Source organism: Panthera leo, chromosome C1, assembly GCF_018350215.1.
Source record: "Panthera leo isolate Ple1 chromosome C1, P.leo_Ple1_pat1.1, whole genome shotgun sequence".
In the NCBI taxonomy this organism is placed as follows: Eukaryota; Metazoa; Chordata; class Mammalia; order Carnivora; family Felidae; genus Panthera; species Panthera leo.
The window spans coordinates 51857843-51880712 of NC_056686.1; the positions used below are offsets into that span (position 1 = coordinate 51857843).

At 34.2% G+C, this 22870-nt stretch overlaps 1 protein-coding gene across 3 annotated transcripts in view; it reads left to right on the forward strand.

Annotated features, from left to right (window-relative positions):
* EFCAB7 (EF-hand calcium binding domain 7) overlaps window positions 1-22870 on the forward strand; it is a 47526-nt gene that overhangs the window by 21897 nt on the left and 2759 nt on the right. For 2 of the 3 annotated variants that reach the window (XM_042951985.1, XM_042951987.1), the window contains exons 7-12: window positions 3645-3786; window positions 8392-8501; window positions 10807-10964; window positions 11614-11747; window positions 15954-16102; window positions 21992-22201. In XM_042951985.1, coding sequence (XP_042807919.1) covers window positions 3645-3786; window positions 8392-8501; window positions 10807-10964; window positions 11614-11747; window positions 15954-16102; window positions 21992-22201 — 903 coding nt within the window. The remainder of the gene's footprint in view (window positions 1-3644; window positions 3787-8391; window positions 8502-10806; window positions 10965-11613; window positions 11748-15953; window positions 16103-21991; window positions 22202-22870) is intronic. The other variant, XM_042951986.1, reaches the window with a different exon arrangement.

Below are 22870 nucleotides of genomic sequence, written 5' to 3' on the forward strand. Positions count from 1 at the left end.
CGTTTCTGCTGCTTCATTACTGGTGTATAGAAATGCAACTGATTTCTGTACATTGAGTTTATATCCTGCAACTTGCTGAATTCATGTATCAGTTCTAGCAGTTTTTTCATGGAGTCTTTTGGGTTTTCCACATAGAGTATCATGTCATCTGCAAAGAGTGAAAGTTTGACTTCTTCCTTGCCAAATGTGTGTCTTTTATTTATTTTTCTTTTTTAAAAAATTTATTGTTTATTTATTTTGAGAGAGAGACAGAATGTGAGCAGGGGAGGGGCAGAGACAGAGGGAGACACAGAATCTGAAGCAGACTCCAGGCTCTGAGCTATCAGCACAGAGCCCGATGCGGGGCTTGGACTCACAAGCCATGAGATCATGACCTGAGCCAAAGTTGGATGCTTAACTGACTGAGCCACCCAGCCACCCCCATGCCTTTTATTTTTTGTTGTTGTTGTTGTCTGATTGCTGAGGCTAGGATTTCCAGTACTATGTTGAACAACAGTGGTGAAAGTGGACATCCCTGCTGTGTTCCTGACTTTAGGGGGAAAGCTTTCAGTTTTTCCCCATTGAGGATGGTATTAACTGTGGGTCTTTCATATTTAGCTTTTGTGATGCCCAACTAAATCTCTTTACCCATTAAGCAATGACTCCTCATTTCCTCCTCTTTCCACTCATGGCAAACTCTGTTCTACTTTCTTTCTCTGAATTTAATCTAGGTACTTCATTTAAGTGAAATCATGCAATATTTGTCCTTTTGTGTCTGGCTTATTTCACTTAGCATAATGTCTTCAAGGTTTATATCTGAAGCATCTGTTAGAATATTAGTCCCTTTTAAGCCTGAATAATATTCCATTGTATGCATATTCCACATTTTGTTTACCCATTCATCCACCAATGGACACTTGGATTCTTTCCACCATTTGGCTATTGTGAATAATGCTGCCATGAAGATGGGTGTACAAATATCTGTTTGAGTCTCTGCTCTCACTATATGCCCAGAAATGGAATTGCTGGATCATACAGTAATTCTGTGTTTAATTTTTGGTGGAACTAACAAACTTTTCCATAGTGGCATCACATTTTATATTCCTACCAGCAATGCACAAGGGTTTCAATTTCTCCACATCGTTGTCAGCACTTGTTATTTTATGTGTTTTTGGGGTTTTGTTTTTGTTTTTATTTAATAGCCATCCTAGTGGGTATGAAGTAGTATCTCACTATGGTTCTGATTTGCATTTCCCTAATGATGTGATGTTAAGCATCTTTTCATGTGCTTATTAGCCACTTGTGTATCTTCTTTGGAGAAATGTCTATTCAAGTCTTGGGACCATTTTTTAAAAAAATATTTATTTATTTTGAGATGGACGAGGGGAGAATCCCAAGCAGGCTCCTCGTGGCAGTGCAGAGCCCAATGATTCAGGGCTCGATTTCATGACCCGTGTGAGATCCTGACCTGAGCTGAAATCAAGAGTCAGGCATTTAACTGACTAAGCCACTGAGGTACCCCCTTATGGCCATTTTTAATTTGGGGGGGGGGGAGGGTTTGTTGTTGAGTTGTAAGAGTTTTTAATATATTCTAGATATTAGTTCATTTTCAAATGTATGATTTGCAAATATTTTCTCCCATTCTGTGAGCCTTTTTCACTATGTTGATAGTGTCTTTGATGCACAAATATTTTTAATTTTAATGAAGTCCAGTTTGTCTATATTTTATTTTGTGACCTGTGTTTTTGATGTCATATCCAAGAAATCATTGCCAAATCCATTGTCATGAAGCTTTTCCACTATGTTTCTTTCTTAGAGTTTTGTAGTTTTAGTACTTACATTTAGGTCTTTGATCCATTTTGTGTTAATTTGTGTATGGTATAAGAGAAGAGTTCAAATTAATTATTTTGCACTTGGATATCCAGGTTTCTTAGCTTCATTTGTTGAAAAGATTGTCCTTTTTCCCACTGAATGGTCTTAGCATCCTTATTGAAAATTACTTGACCATATATATGTGAGAGTTTATTTTTGAGCTGTCTGTTCTATTCCATTCATCTATCTATTTGTCTTTTTGCCAATATCACACCATTTTGATTACGGTAGCTTTCTATTGAGTTTTAAGGTCAGGACATGTAATTCCTCCAGTTTTGTTCTTATTTTTTGGTAGCAAAATATTTTGGATGTAACATTACATGGAGAAGACACAACATGGAATAATGTTAATTAGAATGTAAAACATAGGTTTTTATGTAAGGGTGGTATTAGGAATGATTATATAGAAATCAAACTAGGGTGGTAGAATTATGGGGATTTTTTCCGTGTTCTTAAATTTCTAATTTTAAATGTATTTTGGTGCTATAAAATAATATAAAATATGAAAATAATTATCATTTATGTAATAGAAAAATGATGTGTAAATACATGTTAGGATAATGTAGCCTTTAAAAAAAGTGAATGAGAAATCAACCTCAATAGAAATTATGTTTGTTCTCACCTTTTTAGTACCATATTAGACTTTTCTATAATGAATTTATAGTATTTTTTATGTTATTGTTAACAGCTAACGTATACCTTTTTAGTGGTTATCTTAATATTATTAAGGCCTTGAGTTTATTATCTAAGCATTCTTACAGATAATTTTTCAAAATCATCTTTTATAAAGTCATTTCAAAAACTCATACATATGTTTGTAAGTCACTAGGGGTAGAGCAGAAATATGTTTTACATTATAGGTAGGCAAGCCCACTAATGATCAAGTGAAGAAGATTTTTGTACACATTTGTGGCAATGGCACAATTTCTCATATGTTCAATAGAGAATTTTCTACTTTTTCCGTAAGGTGTCATCTTCGAGTTGTATTTAATTCTAGTTAAGAGATCCCACTTAGACCTATTAGTTTGGACCAGAAGGAATTTGGCTAACCAGGAGATAGCAGAAACAATTGTACAGAAAAGTTTTTCGCAAAACTGATGTTTATCAGCATTGTGCTATGGGTGTAAAATTTATTCAGTGTTCTTTTAGTTGCCTGGACTTGAAACTGTTATTTTGGTTGTCACATTCTTTACCTTTTAAATACAAAGTCATCACTTTTCCTTTCAGCATCAGTTTTAGGAGTCCTTACTTAGTCATTTTTGCTATGTTGCAAGCACTAATCCTGCCCTAGTTATTGTAGCAGCATATTTATTTGTTACTTTGTTTCACTGCTTCTCCCATTCTCACAAACTTTATTTTTTCTTATTTCTTCTTTCCATTATGTCTTTTCCTAACTTTTCATTATCTAAATTACACTCATCTTTCAAGATACAGTTTATATTGATGTCTACCTCCCCTCATCGGTCAGATATTAATAGAGTACCAACAATGTGCCAGTTACTATTAGGAACTAGGGTTATTATTTTGCACATATAATTATTTTTTGTTGTAAAAATTTACTACTGTCAATTATAATTGAATTGTGTCCTGACTGGTTTGTTTCTTGGTTGGTTGGTTGGGTTTTGTTTGTTTGTTTGTTTTTGTTGTTGTTGTTGTTTTTATGTCGCAAATTCCTGCAGGTAAGCGGCTTTATTTGAGATTTCCTTTATATCTTCCTTAGGTTTCTCTTTATTACTCTACATGCTGGAAACATTTAATAAATGTTTGAAAAAAATTTTTTTCCTTCATTTCAGGAGTGGCAATGTGTACAGTCAAAAGGTTGCTTTTTTTTAGAAGAAGATGGTGAAATCATTAGTCATCAATATAGGATGCAGATAGCTCAGAGATCCATGGTTTATCTTACAATTAAACCACTAAACCTGAGTCAAGTTGAAGGCAAGTTTAATTTTTTTGTGTATTTTTAAAATATCAAATTATGCCCTCTTTGAAAATAACTTACATATTTGGTACCCTTAGTGAAGAAAATAATCTACCTAACAAACATGGTTACATACAGTTAAAGAAAGAAAGCACTAGTTTATACTTTGTGTTATCATATTTTACAAAGCAAGTATGTTGGTTTTTGTGTATGTTTAAAGCAAGTTTTATTTTAATTCTTTTAAAAACAAGAACAAAGTGTATCCTGGTTTCTTCTTGATATAGAATTAACATTTTGTTTACTAATTAATTTTTAGCTTTTCCATTTGTCCATTTTTAAAATTAATAAGTTTAAGAGAAGTTCTGTAGGAACATAATTTGGGGCAATGTGAACTGCAAATAATTTTGAATATCTCCAAAGTCCTATGTCCTATGACTTAAACAATCGTTATTAATAATCTTTACATTCCTGGTAATATTCCTTTTCTGTATATAAATGCTAGATACAAATTAATTTCTTAGTGTCTAAAATGGTTATTATTGGGGCGCCTGAGTGGCTCAGTCTGTTGAGTGTCCAACTCTTGATCTCGGCTCAGGTGATGATCTCACATAGTTTGTGAGTTCGAGCCCTGCTTTGGGCTCTGCACTGTCAGAATTGTCTCTCCCTCTCTCTCTGCCCCTACCCCACTCGTGCTCTCTCTTTCTCAAAATAAGTAAATAAACTTAAAAAATATTTTAATAAAAAAATAAAATGGTTATTATTTAATTTTTAATTAGTGAAAATGTCTTTAAGGGTGCTTTCCCTAGAAATCTTTTTGTTTGTTTTTAATGTTTATTTTATTTATTTTTGAGACAGAGACACAGAGTGAGCAGGGGAGGGGCAGAGACAGAGGGAGACACAGAATCTGAAGCAGGCTCCAGGCTCTGAGCTGTCAGCACAGAGCCCGACGTGGGGCTTGAACCCACAAACTGTGAGATCATGACCTGAGCCGAAGTCTGACACTCAACCGACCAAGCCGCCTAGGCGCCCCATCCCTAGAAATCTTTTTAATGTTGGTTGTTCTAAGTATCAATTTTTAAAATTATTTTTACATAATAAGAAAATGTTTATTTTATTACTAGAGGATTCTTCCCTGCTCCATTCTTCTTGCCTCCTAAAGTAGAGATTCTAAAAGTTTTAACTGTATATCTTGTGAAATTCTTACAACATTTGGTGGTTGATACTTTTTATTTATTCTGAGAGAGGAGTGTGAGACCGAGGAGGGGAGGGAAGGAGGGAGGGAAGGAGGAAGGGAGAGAGAGAGAGAGAGAGAGAGAGAGAGAGAGAATCCCAAGCAGGCTTTGCACTGTCAGTGTGGAGCCCGACCTGGGGCTCAAACCCATGAACTGCAAGATCATGACCTGAGCTGAAATCAAGAGTTGGATGCTTAACCAGCTGAGCCACCCAGGTGCTCCAATGGTGGTTGGTACTTTTAAATGACAATTACAGTGATCATTTTTTCAGATACAGGTATCAAGATTGGCCTGCATATTCAATGCAGATGTTAATTCTCCATATTCTTAAGAAGATCCTTTATTCACATATTTATCAAATATTCATTGAGGGCCTTATATATCAAATATCATTTTCGGTGCTTAGGATACATCAGAGTACAAAAAAGGCAAAAATCCTTACCCTTATGAACTTACATTCTAGTGAGGGAAACAATAATAAACATAATAAATAGTAAATTTATTTTGTGGTATGTTAGTATGTGATAAGTGCTATGGGAAAAATACAGAGGGATAGGGCATTGTGAATGCTGAGGGAATATGAGTTGCCATTGAAATGGAGTGGTTAGTGTATACTTCATTAAGAAGTTGACATTTGAGCAAAGACTTTGAAAGAGGTATATCAGTTATCAACTGCTACATAACAAATTACCCCAAAACCCACAGTGGCTGGAAACAATTAAACAACTGTTCACTCATAAGCAGGTTTACTGGATAGTTATTTTTGTTTGAGCTGGGCTTTGCTTTTCTCTGTGGGATTTACTTATGCATCTGTGATCAACTGTTGGTTAGCTCATAGCTGGCTTTACTGGTCTTGGCTGGGCTCTGTCCTCTATATGAGGTCTCAGCTGGGACGACTTGAGTCTGCCTCATATAGTCTCTTACGTTCTAGTGAGTTAGCCTGGGCTTGTTCTCTTGGTGTAATAGGGATCTGAAGGAAGGAGCAGAAGCACCTACGGTTTCCTAAGGCTTGGAATCAGAACTGGCACATTACTTCTGTTACATTCTGTTGTTCACAGCAAGTAATAAGGCAAGTCTAGATTTATAAGATAGAGAAATAGACTTGATCTCATGATGGAGGAGCAGATTCACATTGCAATGGGCTGTGGGTACAGAGCAGCCATTTCTGCTGTCTTCCACAGAAGGCAGAGGAGTAAGCTTTGTGGATATAGGGCTGGTGGAGGGGATGAGTGGAGAGTGGTGAAGAGTGCAGGTGGCAGAGCATTCCACATAGAGGGACTTCTCTGTCAGAGGCTCCGAGGTAAGAGTGTGCCTGATGTTAGAAGAATAGCAAGGTGACTAGAATGGCTAGAACAAAGTAGGAGATGGAGGACAGGGAGGAACCAGGACAAAATCAGGTAGAGTTGCTTTTATTTGTTTGTTTTGGCCATAATGAAGACTTGGGCTTTTACTCTGAGAAAAATGCAGAATCTTAGGAGGATTTTTCCCATGGCTGCCCTCACAATTTTCTCCATATCTTTAATTTACAATGATTTTAGTATTGTCTAGGTGATTTTGTTTTTCTTGTTGATGCTGTTATTGTGGGGTTGGTTGGTTTGTAATTATCCTGCTTGGATTTTTGGCTTATTGTCTTTCATTGTTTTTTAGGAAAATTTCCATCTTTATTCTTCAAATATTTCTTCTGCTCTCTCTCTTCTTCCACTTACTTGTATGGTACCTGACATTTTGTCGTCTGTGCTATACCATAGATAAGCCAATGATTGCATCTCATCTCTCCTTAGAAGAGTTTGCCTTTCCTTGGATTTCAGGCTACTTGGTTGCCCTGGGACCTTAGCGCTGATGGGTTCAAGAAAAAATCAGAATTCTCTAGTTCACGTACTTTTTATTGTTAGGGTGGGAGCAATACTATTCCAACTCTCAACTCCATGAGAGAATTTTGAGTAGAAACAGGACATAATCTGACCTATTTTAACAAGAGCAGTCAGGTTGCTATATTGAAAACAGATTGAAGGGTACCCAAGAGAAAGAAGAGTTCTAGGAGGGAACTGATGATACTTTGAACCAGGAATGTAGACACAACACAATGGAGTACTACATGGCAATGAGAAAGAATGAAATGTGGCCCTTTGTAGCAACATGGATGGAACTGGAGAGTGTTATGCTAAGTGAAATAAGCCATACAGAGAAAGACAGATACCGTATGTTTTCACTCTTATGTGGATCCTGAGAAACTTAACAGGAACCTATGGGGGAGGGGAAAGAAAAAAAAAAAGAGAGAGAGGTTAGAGTGGGAGAGAGCCAAAGCATAAGAGACTCTTAAAAACTGAGAACAAACGAGGGCTGATGGGGGGTGGGAGGGAGGGGAGGGTGGGTGATGGGTATTGAGGAGGGCACCTTTTGGGATGAGCACTGGGTGTTGTATGGAAACCAATTTGACAATAAATTTCATATATTAAATAATAATAATAATAATAAAGAAAGTAAAGATCCTGGATATATTTTGAAGGTTAAACCATACAATTTCCTGAAGATTGGTTATGATATGTGAGAGAAGAAAAAAGTTAAAGGTGACTTCAAGCTTTTTGGCATGGCAACTGCAAGGATGAATTACTATAAACTGAGACTGAGATAGAGAAGAATATAGATGGACAGGTTTTTTTAAGGAATTGGGGAAGGTCAGTTTTAGATATAGAAATTCAAATGGAGATGTCCAATAGGTAGTTGATTATAGTTTAACATTCAGAGAAAAGTTTCTAGTTGGAGATACAAATTATGGAGTTGTCGGGGAGCCTGGGTGGCTCAGTCGGTTGAGCATCCAACTTCAGCTCAGGTCATAATCTCGCAGTTTGTGGGTTCGAGCCCTACCTCGGACTCTGTGCTGACAGCTCAGAGCCTGGAGCCTGCTTCAGATTCTGTGTCTCCGTCTCTGTCCCTCCCCTGTTCATGCTGTCTCACTCTGTCTCAAAAATAAATATAAACATTTTTAAAAATTTCAAATTATGGAGTTGTCAGCACATACATAGATGATGTCTAACATCTTTTCCTCCAGTGCCTCTCCACAGGTAAGCTAGGCTCGAATCTCATCACTCCTTGAAAGGGTTTGTTTTTCCTTGGATATCAGGTTACTTGGTTGCCTTGCAACCTCAGCTTTCTGGTCAATTCAAAAAAAGTTATGAGTTTTAGAAAGTGTGAATAGAGAATATTTCTAGCAAGGATACTATATATAGTTACAAATGCTATGGTATTTCTATATAAAAATGGGATGTGCATTTCTAAAAAAAAAATCCATGGGGAAAGAAACCACTAACTTATTTTTTAAATAGGAAAGAGTGAGTAGTAATTGCTTATTTTAAGATGTTTGGGGTTTTTTGTTTGTTTGTTTGTTTTTAGGAAAACCATCCCCTTGGTTATCAATTGATACTGCCTTGTATATTCTTAAGGAAAATGAGAGCCAAGCAAATCTACAACTCATGTGTTTTACTGAACTACGAAATAGAGAAGTATACATATTTATTTCCTAGTGTTTAATTTGAAAATATGACATGAACTCAAGTTTAAGGAATATAATAGATTTTCTATATTTGTTTTTAACTTTTGTATCTTTCCCTCCAATTAGGGTATATACAGTACTTAAGCACTATGAATATTACATGTGTCTTTTTAATTGTGATGTATTTTCTCTTGATTGCTAAGAGCTGAGGATTAGCTTTGTAACTTATATGTTATGTGACATTATACTTCACTTTCTTCTCTAAATGCCCAGATGCCTCACATGTGAACATTTTTTTTTTTGTAATATGCAATTAAAATGATTGATGCCAGTGGATTTTTTTCCCTAAATACAGGCAATTCAAGACTTTGGAAAAGTTGCTTTAGATGTTTGTCTTACTTTATATTGCTACTGCAAAAAAGAAAAACTTCAAGATTGCTATCCTCAGGCTTGACTCATATTATAGGGTTCAAAAATAGATTGATCTGAAGGAATGCTTTTAAATGATTTTATATGTTGCCCATGGGGTTGTTCTGATCTTTTCTAATTATATATTTACTCAGAGGCCAAATATGTGAGGCAGATACATAAATGTGGCTATTTATTTTATGAGGACTACAAAATACATCTGCTACACAACAACAGGAATAATACTATTCAAGGGCTTACTGCAATATCATATTTAATCTTTATACAGGTCCAATGACAGACAAACATTTCCCTGATGGAATGTTATATAAAAGTCTTTATTGTAGGCTTCTGAACAGACAAGAATAGTTATAGGCAAGAAACAAATAAAATGACACAGGTTAATGTTTTGATGAAACTCTTCTTCAGAACTGACTACAAAGTTAGGTTCAAGATAAAGTATTGTCTAAAGCAATAGTTTTTCCCATTTTGTATTGGATAAAATTACTTTCTTATGATACTGCATGTATAAAAATGTTAGTACATAGCAAGCCTGTAGTAAAGTTTGAATGAGTTTCTATTTACCTTTTTACTATATTGGCTTCTGTTTTTTTGTAATATGTCATATTTGCAAAGGATTTTTAGTTTTAGTTTCACAATTATTTTCTTTAAGAAGAGTTTTGTCTGCATGAAAGACTTCCCATTTGCCATCCACAGTGGAAATTCAAGGTTATATGTGGAGATAAGGGAAGTTCATGGATAACATGTATTAGGAAGCAGCAAGAACTGCTTTTCACTTCTGGGTACCAGACTACATCTAGCCATTTTACAAGATTATGGTTTCCCAAGGAGGGATTTGTCAATCTTTAGTCTTCAATGACCCTAGTTTTATTGGGTTGCTTCTTGTAGCAAAATAGAACATGGTATGGTCACTTTAGGATGATTATGGTTCCTCTGACTTGTGAGGGCAGAAATAGGACTGAACCCAGAATTCAGAAAAACAACTTTATTTTGTGTATGAGTCCCCAGGATGACCTAAAATACATCTGTGTTTTGAAAGTTTTTGGACACAAGTCCTGACAGAATCCCCTAGGGCTATTCTGTGCTGAAGGGCCAATAGCTGTTTGCTTAGCTGTTATACATGACAAGAAAATGCTTAGACTTAATATATTTGACAGAGATAACCCCTAGGTTTTATAGATGGCTGTTTGTTTCCATAAAACACCTAGAACATTCATAGAGAGATGTCATTATGCTTTCTTTCATGAAACTACAGAATAAAATGTTTCCTATACAAATGTCCTGTCACTCATTATAAATATACTGTGATGGAAAGGAATTTTGTATAAGGTAGGTTTATCTGGGATTCTGCCATCTTGTTTTATAATCCATATTAATTACATAAATAATAGTAGTATTGCAGTGCTTCTGTCTACATAATTGGATTCTTACAAATACGGCTTACAAATATTCTTACAAATAATGAATTCTTGAAATATATTTTTTACTTTGTGTTCTTGAAATCTGATTTACAAATCATGTATTTATATTTGAATCAAATTATGGAATTGTAAAATTATTTTAAGATCTCTCTCTTTGCTTCCTGTTAAAGATATTTACGTCACAAACATTTTTGAAGATTATTGGGAAAGCTTTAGAAGTTATATAACTTTTTACCTGTTACAGTTTTAGGCATTTATTTTTAAAATATACTAAGAACTACATCTAATGGTCTTGTGCCAGGACTTCCATTAATAACCAGATTTTGAAGCCTGTAAAAGATTGATAGACGCATAATAGAGTTGGTGAAAATGGATAAATTGCTTCTAAAACTTCCCTTTCAGAAGAAAGATGAAAAGTCATTAAAACTCATGTTGGTTGTTGTTTTTTAATTCTTTTGAGAAAAGGTGTTTGGGTGGACTGGTGAACTAGGACCTGGAATTTACTGGTTAATTCCTTCCACAACTGGCTGTAGGCTGAGGAAAGAAATAAAACCAGTAACTGAAGAAGCCCAACTTGTATATAGAGATGAAACAGGGGAATTATTTCTTACAAAGGAATTTAGGTAAGTTTTGTTTATTAAGGTTAGAACTGTAAAATCTAGAACTGTAAAATCTAGTTTATTAAGGTTAGAACTGTAAAATTATAGATCAATAGCCTGTCTTCCATCCTTTCCTTTGGCCAGCTGCCAGACCCACCTGCAGATCCTAATTCAATAATTCAACTCATTCCCTAGGCATCTGAAAGTGATTTTCCATTCATGAGTCTGGGATTGCCACTCATTTCTGAGTTCCACACATTTGGCAAGTCAACTTGAGTCACACATTTACAGATTTCTACCTGATTAGACACTTCCTTAGAAATAGATACTGCCAGTTGCACCATTAACTTAGATAACGGTCAAATATGAAATCTAAATACTCAGGTAGTTCCCTTATACCCTAGATATATACAATAATACCTGGTAGAATAGGAAGAAGAAAGTAGATTGGAGAAAGGAAAAAAGAATGATGGAATAACCATTCATTGAGTGTTGAGATACTGTGGTTGTTTTAGAAGCTTGTTTGTCTCAGACTGACTAAAAAATATATTTGGATATATTAAGTTCAAAAATTGTTTAATGTCTTGATATTACTTCCTCTTGAAAGTTGTCCTCATAGAAACATTCAGTCCAGTTGCCATGCAGACAAATAATTTTCTATTTATGATTTTAGGTCAACTTTATCAGATATATTTGAAGTAATTGATTTGGATGGAAATGGTCTTCTTAGCCTTGAAGAATATAATTTTTTTGAATTGAGAACAAGCGGTGAGAAATGTGATGAAGATGCTTGGGCTGTCTGCCGAGGTAAGCACTTTTCTTCTCCTTAATGCATACGTAAAAAAAATAGCACCCTTTCATTTTTAAGAAGTAAAATGTCAGACTTCTCTATGGAATATTATTATAGCAGTTAGGACAGTGAAAAAGTAGTAGCATTGTTGATAGATCATAAAAATGTAAATATTTATTTTCCTTAAATTTATAGTTGGTATAGTATTCAAGTTAAAAGAAAATATGAATTACTTAAATGTCACTTCATTTTTAGCCTATGTTCTTTGGATCTTAGAATGGAAAAAACTTTGTCTCAGCTCTTGATACTAATGAAATGGAAATGGTCAAGAGCCCCAAACTGTGCCCAGGAGAGGGCAGCAAAGAGCTAATAGGCTAACGTTTGACTAAAAATTAAGCAGTCTCCAGCAAGTTCTTTATATATGTTAAGAATTCTTTAGTTGTTGTTTTTTGTTTTGTTTTGTTTTGTTTTGTATTTGAGTTGAATTATGAAAGCACATCCATGGTGGTATGGAAACCAAAAACATCATGATTGGCAAAGAAAACTATTGAGAAGGAGACAATTTCTGTTGTCTCTTAGGAGGAGTTTGGGAAGATGGTAGGGCTTATGTATTTAAGCCAAGGACTAAAAGATCAAAGGGGAAAACCAAAAGACATAGCCAACTATAGATCACAGAATAAGGCCAAAATGCAGTCAGGAGACAAATTAACTCACATATTGCTGTCACTGGGGTAGAAATGTGTCCTACTTCTTTGATTCTTAAAATGGTCTAAGCTTGGCGAAGTCAGTGAGCCAGGTGGGAGTTTGATAAATCTGTTTATCTAAACAGCAAGTAAGGTAGAAATATTATTAATACAAAGGTTTTCAAAAATATATCTATTTTTAAATGAAAGAGATGCACTATATAAACTTTATATATGGTATACACAGCAACAAGAAATGAATATTGATTTATACTATTAAACTTCAAATAAGAACGTTTGTAATATACAGAATATTATTCTTAGGAAGATATAACGTTAAGAATACAATCTTTTGATCCTTTATTGTGGCACTAAAACATATTCAATAAGAATGAATCATAATAAGACTTTTTTATGGCAAAGTTTTTGATAAATAAAATTTTAGTTTGATAATTTAATTGGTAGAATTGATAGTTAACATTTTTTGAGAATTTACCACATGTCAGTTGGAAGCAGTCTATACAGCAACTCTCTGAGGTATGTACTATTGTTATTCTCAATTTACAAATAAGGAAACAGAATCAAAGAGGGCAAGTCACTTGATCAATGTTATATACCAAGAAAATTTCACAGCTGAGTTTTACACCCAAGCAGTTAGACTCCAGAACCTTGAATAATACCCTGCTACAAAAAAATCCCCAAGAATGGTTGACTTAAAAAATGATTTGAAGGGAGAATGTCCCCTTCACCAACATCAGTAATACTGCAAAGAATCAGGCCTTTTAGGTGCTGAAGTTTTTATTTTTATAGTCATACGTAATATTAATTTTATGCAACTTTCTCTTTGATAATAAGAAAATATTTTATCTACCTGTAAGATCATTTTAATAAACTTTTTTATACTTAAAGGTGCCTTAATTTTTATCATTTTTTATTAATAGATTTTATTTTTAGAGCAGTTTTAGGTTTACAGTAAAGTATGAATAGATTTTCTCCTCCCCTCTACCAATTTCTCCTATTTTCTGACATCTTGCATTAGTATGATACATTTGTTAAAATTGGTGAACCAATGCTGATGCATTTTTATTAACTAAAATCCATAGCTTATATTAGGGTTATATTGTGCTGTACAGTTCTCTGGATTTTGACAAATACATAATGCCATATACCTGCCCTTACAGTATTATACAGAATAATTTCATTGCCCTCAAAATCCCTTGTGCTCTACCTATTCATCTATCTATTCGTCCCTTCAAACCCCTGGCAACCACTGATCTTTTTACTGTCTCTATAGTTTTGCCTCTTCCAGAGTGTTATATTGTTGGATATCTTGCAGTAGATAGTCGTTTCAGACTGGCTTCTTTCACTTAGCAGTGTGTATTTAGATTTCCTCTTTTTGTTGGCTTGATAACTCATTTCTTTTTAGCACTGAATAATAATTCCATTGTATGAAGGTATCAGTTTATTTATTCATTCACCTGTTAAAGGACATTTTGGTTGTTTCCAATTTTTGGTACTTGTGAGCATAGCTACTATAAATACTCATGGGCATATTTTTGTGTGTACGTAGTTTTCAGCTTGTTTCAGTTCATTTAAATTCAATGATCACTGCCGCAGTAAACCTATGTTTAACTTTGAAACAACTGCCACATTGTCTTCCAAAGTGACTACACCCATTTTGTATTCCCACAGGAATAAATGAGGATTCTTAGTGCTCCACATCCTTGTCTGCATTTGGTATTATTAGTCTTCTTAGATTTTAGCCATTCTAATAGGTGTATATCTTGTTTTAATTTGCAATTCCTTCATAACATATGATCTTCTCATATGCTTGTTACCATCTGTATATCTTCTTTGGTGAGGTGTCTGTTCAGCTCGTTTGCCCGCTTTTTGATTGAGGTATTTATTTTCTTACTGTTAAGAGTTCTTTGTATATATTGGATACAAGTCTTATCAGCTGTGTTTTGCAAGTATTTTCTCTCAGTCTGTGGTTTGTCTTTTCATTCTCTTAGTAGTGTCTTTCACAAAGGAAAAATTTTTAATTTTAATGAAGCCCCACTTAACCATTTTTTTCCTTTCATGTGTCATGCTTTTGGTTTGTGTGCTTTTGGTGTTGTATCTAAAAACACATAGCCAAACACAGAGTCACCCAGATTTTCTCCTGTTATCTTCCAGAAGTTTTATAGATTTGTGTTTGGGATCTGCAACCCATTTTAGTTAATTTTTGTAAAAGACATAACATCCTAGTGTACATTTATTTTTTTTGTCTGTGGATGTCCAGTTATTCTAGCACCGTTTATTGATACAATTATCCTTTCTCCTTTCAATTGACTTTGCTCCTTTGTCAAATATCAGTTCAGTATATTTGTATGGGTCCATTTCTGGGTTCTCTGTTCTACTCATTATTTGTCTCATCTTTTGCCACGACCACACCGTCTTGATTACTATAGCTTTAAAGAAAGTCTTAAAGTTGGGTATTCGTGAATTTATAAAAAATTAATGGAGGATTGAGAACTTTAAGTTTTAAAAGTCTGATAGTTTGATAGTCTCTATAGTATAGTATTAGGTATATTTTCCTTGATAGTAATAAAATTTGTATTAATATCAAATATTTTTTTCATCTTTTTTTATTACATGCAAGCTCCATCCTCCAGTTTAGTGGCTACTATTTCTATGATCTAATTTAATCTACATTTACTTTTTTCCTTGCAAAATTCTGTGTCACTTCCTAAACTCTGTAAACTTTTTAAACTATTAATCAGTCAGTTTTAAATGGGTGTCTCTGCTGCTTTTTTCATAATGATGAATACAGAAGAGATATATAAAGAGTGCCCATTTCCTTTGGATATATTACAGTTGGAAGCAAGAAAATAAAATCTTTCTTGTTGGGCAGTTAACAGAGTATAATCCATAATGAATAGCTATTTATTATCCATAATAGACAAATTCAGGAATTACACATGTATAGATACTTTGAGGTGAGTTTAGTTTTGCTTACAATGTTAAAATGGACTTATTAAATTTATTAAATAATAATATTAAAATAGATTTATTTGTCTAGGACATTCATAGAATCCAAAGTGTTCCCCATTATCTAACAGATTTTTAAGGACCAGGGACAATTTGGTTAAAATTAGAGTAATTAGGCATATAGCAGTCCCCTTAAATCTGGCACCATCCACATCTCCCCTTTGAAACACCATTAATTTGGAGGGTATTACATCAAATTCATCCAGGTTCTGCTGGCTTTAAGGGGTAAACATATAGGAAGCATTTTAATTTTTAAAAATATATAAATCAGTATATACTCTAAATAAGCAAGCAGGTTGGGACTTACCCAGAAAAATTACAATTTCCTCTAATTTCAGAATATATTTGCAATTTATAACTTCTGATTTTTTTTGAAAGTTCCAAAAATAAGGCTTCCATTAAATAAGGCTTCCATTAAAATATTTATGAAAAATAATATATAATAGATCTTTTATTAAATGTATGAGTTTTAAAATTATGTAAGAAAGAAACTTTTGGTTACTTTAACAGACAATTTTGATACAAAGAAGAATGAACTAACAAGACAGGGCTTTATGGATCTCAATCTAATGGAAGCCAATGATCGAGAAGGAGATCCTCGTGACCTTTGGGTAACTCTACACTCAATGGGCTACAATAAAGCTCTGGAACTGACAGAGGTAAAGCAATCTGAAAGTTTTGCAGTGGTCCTAATACACATAGTATTTTACTCCACGAACACTTTCCTACCACCTGACTTTTGAATTGGGCACTCAAATCCTTGAACTTTAGTATACGAATGAATTGTGGTTGCACCGGGCATATTTCTGCTAGTTTGTGCAAGTTCCCATTGTTACCTGAAATTTAGTTACTATCAGTATTTAAATAATTCAGGAACAAAGGAGTTTGAGCATATAATATGGGGGGGAAGTTTGGTGGTTAAAAAAAATTATATTTTTTAATTGGTGATGGCTATTTTAGTTGCTGAAGTCTCATTTCTATAGGGAAACTCTTTGTCCTAATAGAATAAGCCTATCTTAGAATAAGGGGGATGTGTCTGTATGAGAATTGGAATTCTGATCTTTTGATAAAGGATACTCCTTGGGTTATTATTTGTAAAATACTTGGGATGGTTCTTGGCTAATGTATAGCACTGTGTATGTGTTAGCTATCATTATTAAGACTTTCAGTAAACTGGAGAAATAGTAAAAATGAGGCCTTACTTCTTAAAGTCTATATTTTGTGTCAGGTTTAAAATAAAGAATTCAAGAGTTTCAGGCCATGCATCACATAACAGTACATTTGTTGTTTATATTCTTAAAAATAATATCTGTCCTAAAAAAAAAAATAATAATAATAATATCTGTCCTTTCTCTAAACAAATCAACTTAGGAGGGTAACACTAGCTTCAACACACTTTAAATTTTGGGTGTATTGAGACTTTGGTTTAATTCCTAGCTTTGACATCATTGAAAATCCCTCATAAACCTCTTTTCTGAGAAGTTCTGAGAATAATTTTTTTTGCCATTTTTATTAATAAGAGGTTAAGAGTTACAATAACTTTTTATATCTTACTTTATTTTTTAATGTTTATTTATTTTTGAGAGAGAGAGTGAGCATGAGCAGGGGAGGTGCACAGAGAGAATCCCAAGCAGGCTCCACACCATCAGTGCAGAGCCTTGTATGGCGCTTGATCTCATAAATCATGAGATCATGACCTGAGTCAAAATCAAAAGTCAGATGCTTAATCAACTGAGCTACCCAGGCACCCCTATGCTTTCACTCAATAAGAGAAATTAGTTAAGAGCAATTTAAGACATTTTTTTTGCATTTACTTATGTCATTGACCTTTGAAACCATAGGCAAGAAGTATTTCTTAGATAAAACTTTTTAAGTTTGTTTATTTTGAGAGAGAGAGAGAACAAGAGAGCATGTTCATGAGTGGGAGAGGAGCAGAGAGAGAGAGAGGGAGAGAGAGAATCCCAAGCAGTTTCCACGCTGTCAATGCAGAGCCCGACATGGGGCTCCATCTCACAAACCTTGAGGTCATGACCTGAACCGAAATCAAGAGTCAGACGTTTAACCGACTAAGCCACCCAGGCATCCCCGAGATGACACTTTTTAAATTTAAAGTTTATTCTTCATTTATTGAATAAGTAATACAGAAATACCATTGAAAATGTAAAAGGTAAACATATATAGTGAAAATGTCAAAGGAATAAGAGATCACTTCTCAATAACAAATAAAAAGACAGAAATGAATTGATTATTTACTACAAAGGAGTATGCTCGTCAGTTATAGTCTGCACGACTATAACTGGAGCAGTTATAGTCTCCACGACTATAAGTGGAGCAGAATGTTCCTCTTATTAGGGGAGGGTTTTGAGGAAGCATGGTTACTCAGGTGAGACTGTTGATTGGTTGGCACTCAGCAGTGTTATTTATTCACACAAGTCCTTGATTGTTTAACTTTCAAAAGTGAGGAGCTGATACTGGTGGGCTCACAAAAATGTGTTTATTGAGATGAGGTTTTCTAGATCTTTTGAACAGGTTTAAAACCAGTTCTGATGACTACTCATTATCATGACAACAGAGGAGTCAGTTGTTTCCTAAGTTTGTGAGAACTTTTTAATTCCCAGCCTTCCCTTTTGATTTTCATTCAGTTAAAGTTGTAGAAGAAACTTTCAAAGATTCACTCAACCATTATTGTTGGTTCTTTTCAAAGAGGTTTCATCTGTGGGGATCTGATTTTCAGTTTTGCATTTATCATGGTTTCATCCTGTTTTTGTCTTTAAGTCATTTGTTGGGACAGTGACTTCTACAGAAGCATTTGAAGACTCTAGACAACATTTAAACTCTGAGGCAAACAGGTATACTAGAAGTATTATAAGAAGGGAGTAGAGAGCACTCCAGAATCATAACCCCAGGTTTTCCAGGCTTGACCAAGAAAAGTCCCAAGGACTCTTTAAATATACTTTGTATATGACCTTTTGTATTAACTCTTTTAATTCATTGTAGGTGATTTCACTTGCAGTGTTAATCCAATTACAAGAAGTATTAGCACCAGTGCAGATTCCTCCCTGGCTGGTCAAAAGAAAATCAAGGCTTTTTTATTATTCATAACTGCTTGAGTTAAATAATTTAAACTGATTTGTCATGCCCCCAACAGTTAGGCTATATTAATTACTATGTAAGCCAACAAGAAGGAACAATTTTTTTGACAACCATCTGGAATGATGTAACTGCTATGAATAGGATCCGTGTCTTCAGCAATCTTTTTCCAGGAAGGGCTTTAATTTTTTGTGGGTACATGTAAGGAAATATAACCTGTTGAGGGTGTTTGGGAATCTTGTCCTTGGAATGGCCTAACAGTTGTACAGAATAATTAACATTGATTCTGAGTTAGCATTAAATAGTCTGATTTCCACATAGTAGCTGCATAAGTAATCGTCCTTAGTGAAACTGTGGGTGTGTTGTTTCTTGGTGTTGTGACAAATAGTATGTGTTGCATTTTGTATTTCTCATACTTCAAGCACATTTCTTTCCTTTAAAGCCTAGACTTAGGCAAATTATTGCTGCTAATAAGGAAAACATGATAGGCCAAGTCAAACATATATAGCCTTAAATCCATAAAGAGTAAAGCTATGAATAAATAAGAGTGTGCAAAGAAGAATGGAACCCATAGAAGAATCTTGTTCCAGTGTCATGAGAGGAAGCTGCTCCTGTAATGTGGTCATATGTTGTACAAAGGTTCGTGGGTTAGCAGTTAATTCTGTGCACTGTCTGCTTCTGGAGATTCTCTGGAGAGTTGCACTTCAGGATCTTTAAAGGATGTACCTTTCCAATTCTGTTAAGGCCCTTTGCACTTTCCCAGAGGTTTGGGAATTATAAAGACAAAAATGTTTTTGAATAAGAAGCAAGCCTTAAAAAAAAAAAAAAAAAAAGAAGAAGAAGAAGAAGAAGAAGAAGCAAGCCTTTACTTAATCTAAATCCATGAATAATTGTTCCAGTTAAATGTGTCCCTTGTCATGGGACCAATAATTTGGAAGGCCCTAGGCGGTCATGATGGTTGTGGCTTTTTAAAAAATGATGTTTTCTTTGTTTGTTGTTTGTTTTGTTTTGTTTTTTAAAGATTTTTATTTTTAGGTAATCTCTACACCCGATATGGAGTTCAAGCTCACAACCCTGATTTCAAGAGATACATACATGCTCTACCAGCTGAGCCAGCCAGGTGCCCTGGTTGTGGCTTTTCAACAGTGAAATATTTTGACCCATCCTGAAAATAAGTGTACTATATTATTAGTACATATCCATAAACCAGAGAGAGTCAACTGTATAAAATCAATTTGGAAATGCTTAAAGAGCCTTTTGGTGTGTAGTCTCAGTTCATGTACCATAATTTTTCCAGGTTAATTTAGTTACAGATAAAACATTGAATAACCACATCCTTCATTTTCTTAGGAAAGTTTTTCCTCAGTGATTGATAGTATAGCCAGTTTATCACTATTGGAATGCATTGTTTCATGGAAGATTTTATCTAGTGTCCAGGTGGCCATTCTGGTTTTGCCATATCTTATCCTCGTGGTTCTTCGGACACAGTGTTTCTTTCAGAATTTGGCAGGCCAGGTTTTGCATATCTACAATGGAATCCCTAAACTTCGCAATGGATTTGTTTTATTTTGTTATTATTTTATATAAGGACTTTAGTCAGAAGAGTCTGTTTGGTATACAGATCTGTTAAAAGTATTTCTATAGTATTTCTAAAGTGTTTCTATAGTACTTCTAAAGTATCTATGATATAGTATATTGGCTTCCATAAAACTTCTTTTATTTGAGTCTCTTCCTTTGTGGCCATTATTTTAGGTATCAAATAATGTATTTATTGTTCCTTTTTTGTTTGTTTTTTAAGTGAGCTCTGCACCAGGGTGGGACTTGAACTCATGACTCCGGGATCAAGAATTGCATGCTCTACTAAGACAAGTGCCCCTTGTTGCTCATTTTTAAAGGGTACTTGATCAGAGAGGGAAAATCCCTCTTTTTTATATAGCATTTTTAAAAAGTCAATTTTTCTAAAAGCATACTAGCTATTAGTTTATACATTTTACTCTCTTATGTCTTAGAGCCACAGTTTAATCATTTGAACATATTTCCTGGTAAGGAGACAGATTTTACAAAAGATACTAGGCAACTTACTGTATTTCAAGTTATTGTTACTGTTATTGTTTTTCATTTCTTTCATTAATATAAGACTCCTCAACAAACAGTATTGAGTCAGAATTTGGTACTGGAGCATCCAAAAATTCTCTTCTTGGCATGGATACTTTTGATTTACAGAATCACGGTGAAGACATTCTCCTCGTTCAGTAAGGGTTACAGCATTTTTGGATTGAAAATGTTACACAAGCAAACGGTAATACAAGAAGGAGAAAATAACAATTCAGAATTAATTGGTATAAAAAATGTTGGATGGTTCCCATTAGTGATAGGGATTTTTATATATGGTAACATTTGATTTAAAGGATTCATGTGAGGGGAGGTGGGGAGAGGTGCATGAAATAGGTGGTGGGGATTAAGGAGGACACTTGTGTGATGAGTACTAGATGATATATGGAATTGTTGAATCATGATATTTTACACCTGAAACTAAAATGACACTGTATGTTAGCTATACTGAAAATAAAATAAAATAAAATAACATAAAATAACATAACATAAAAACATAAAGGATTCATGTATGACCTGAAGTTGTTTTGACTGATTTAGTTAATACTTGTAATTGTTCTGAGACAAGGTGGCTATTTAGTTAAGGTATTAGCTTTAATATGCAGTGATTCTTTGGTGTGTGCTATTTTACTGAGTTAATACACCAAGAGGATGATCTAACATTTTCATATTTGAAAAAAATAAAAGTTTATGATGACCTGGGAAGAATCAGTCTGTAGTGTTGTGAATGTTCTGGTTGGTTTGAATATATATGGAGAGTATTTTGCTGATAGGTATCTGGAAACCTTTGGTACTTTCTTGAATCATGTATAATGAAATTTGATGTCTAGATGAACTATAATTTGATCCCCCCTGTTAAATTAGTAGGTATGGTGTCACAAAGAATCACCAAAGTATCAGTTACAGGTTAGGATTTGGGAAAGGATTTAGGATTGTTGGAAATCTCATTATTTGAATGGTTTTAGTAAACCAAGAAAAATTGATGAGTTCTTTCTGTAGCCTTAAAGTTAGAAAAGGAAATTAAATAACTAATATGACATATATTAGCTTTAAACCAAATGGAGGAGTGGTACTGTGGCTTAAAGGAGATATTACAGATTTGCTTGAGATTATAGTTTTCTTTCCTTTTCTGTGAATATTATCAGTTAATATCCTAGTGAAAAAAAAATCACAATTTCTTGCTTTTTAATTATTCAGTTCACAGTACTAAAATCTTCTAAAAGTATATGAGGACAAGCTAGAGGGTACATCTTTTTAAATCATATGATAGACATATTAATAACAAATAATTTATTTTTAATTCTATCAAAAGGCTAAGACAACGTTTACTTTTTCTTTCATATCAGGCATGCCCATTTGTCATTGATATCTATGCAGACAAATGCAAGCCAAGAATTAAAGCTGTCCATATGGAGGCATGCAGTGGGCAACTCGAGAAGGCCATTTGTAAATCTGTCCTTAACAAAGGCGATGCAAGAGTAATGGATGGTTATGAAAATATAATTGTACATACTTATAAGCGTGACACCTGGATAACATCAGTTATTGAAAACAAGGTATTATTTATGAGGTGGTTCTCCTTAGAACTGCAATGTTTACTAGTATGTTCCATCTTCTTTCTTATTCTATTCTTGCACAGTAATTAATACCACATTATATTAACAAAATTTATAATGGGCAATTATTCGTTCTCAGGTTTTTAATTCAAACTAAGCATGATAATTTTTATGCATTTTTAAAAGTTTGAGATAATTGTTTTTCTCTTAAAATATTACGATAATTAAATATCTGGAGATCTCTGAAGAAAGAGTATAATCTGGGTATAAAGTATTTTATTTAGTTTGTTACTAAAAATCTTCACACCTACAATTTTAAATTTTTTTTTAATGTTTATTTATTTTTGAGACAGAGAGAGACAGAGCATGAACAGGGGAGGGGCAGAGAGAGAGGGAGACACAGAATCTGAAACAGGCTCCAGGCTCTGAGCAGTCAGCACAGAGCCCGACGCGGGGCTCGAACTCACGGACTGCGAGATCATGACCTGAGCTGAAGTCAGACACTTAACCAACCGAGCCATGCAGGCACCCCTACACCTACAATTTTAAATAACAGACATTGAGTTTTAAAGAAATATAAACAAAATAAAGAAAAAAATTAGCCCAACTTTGTTTTACATACCTTACAATTCAGAAATTTTATGGGCTATCATCATTTTATCTCATATA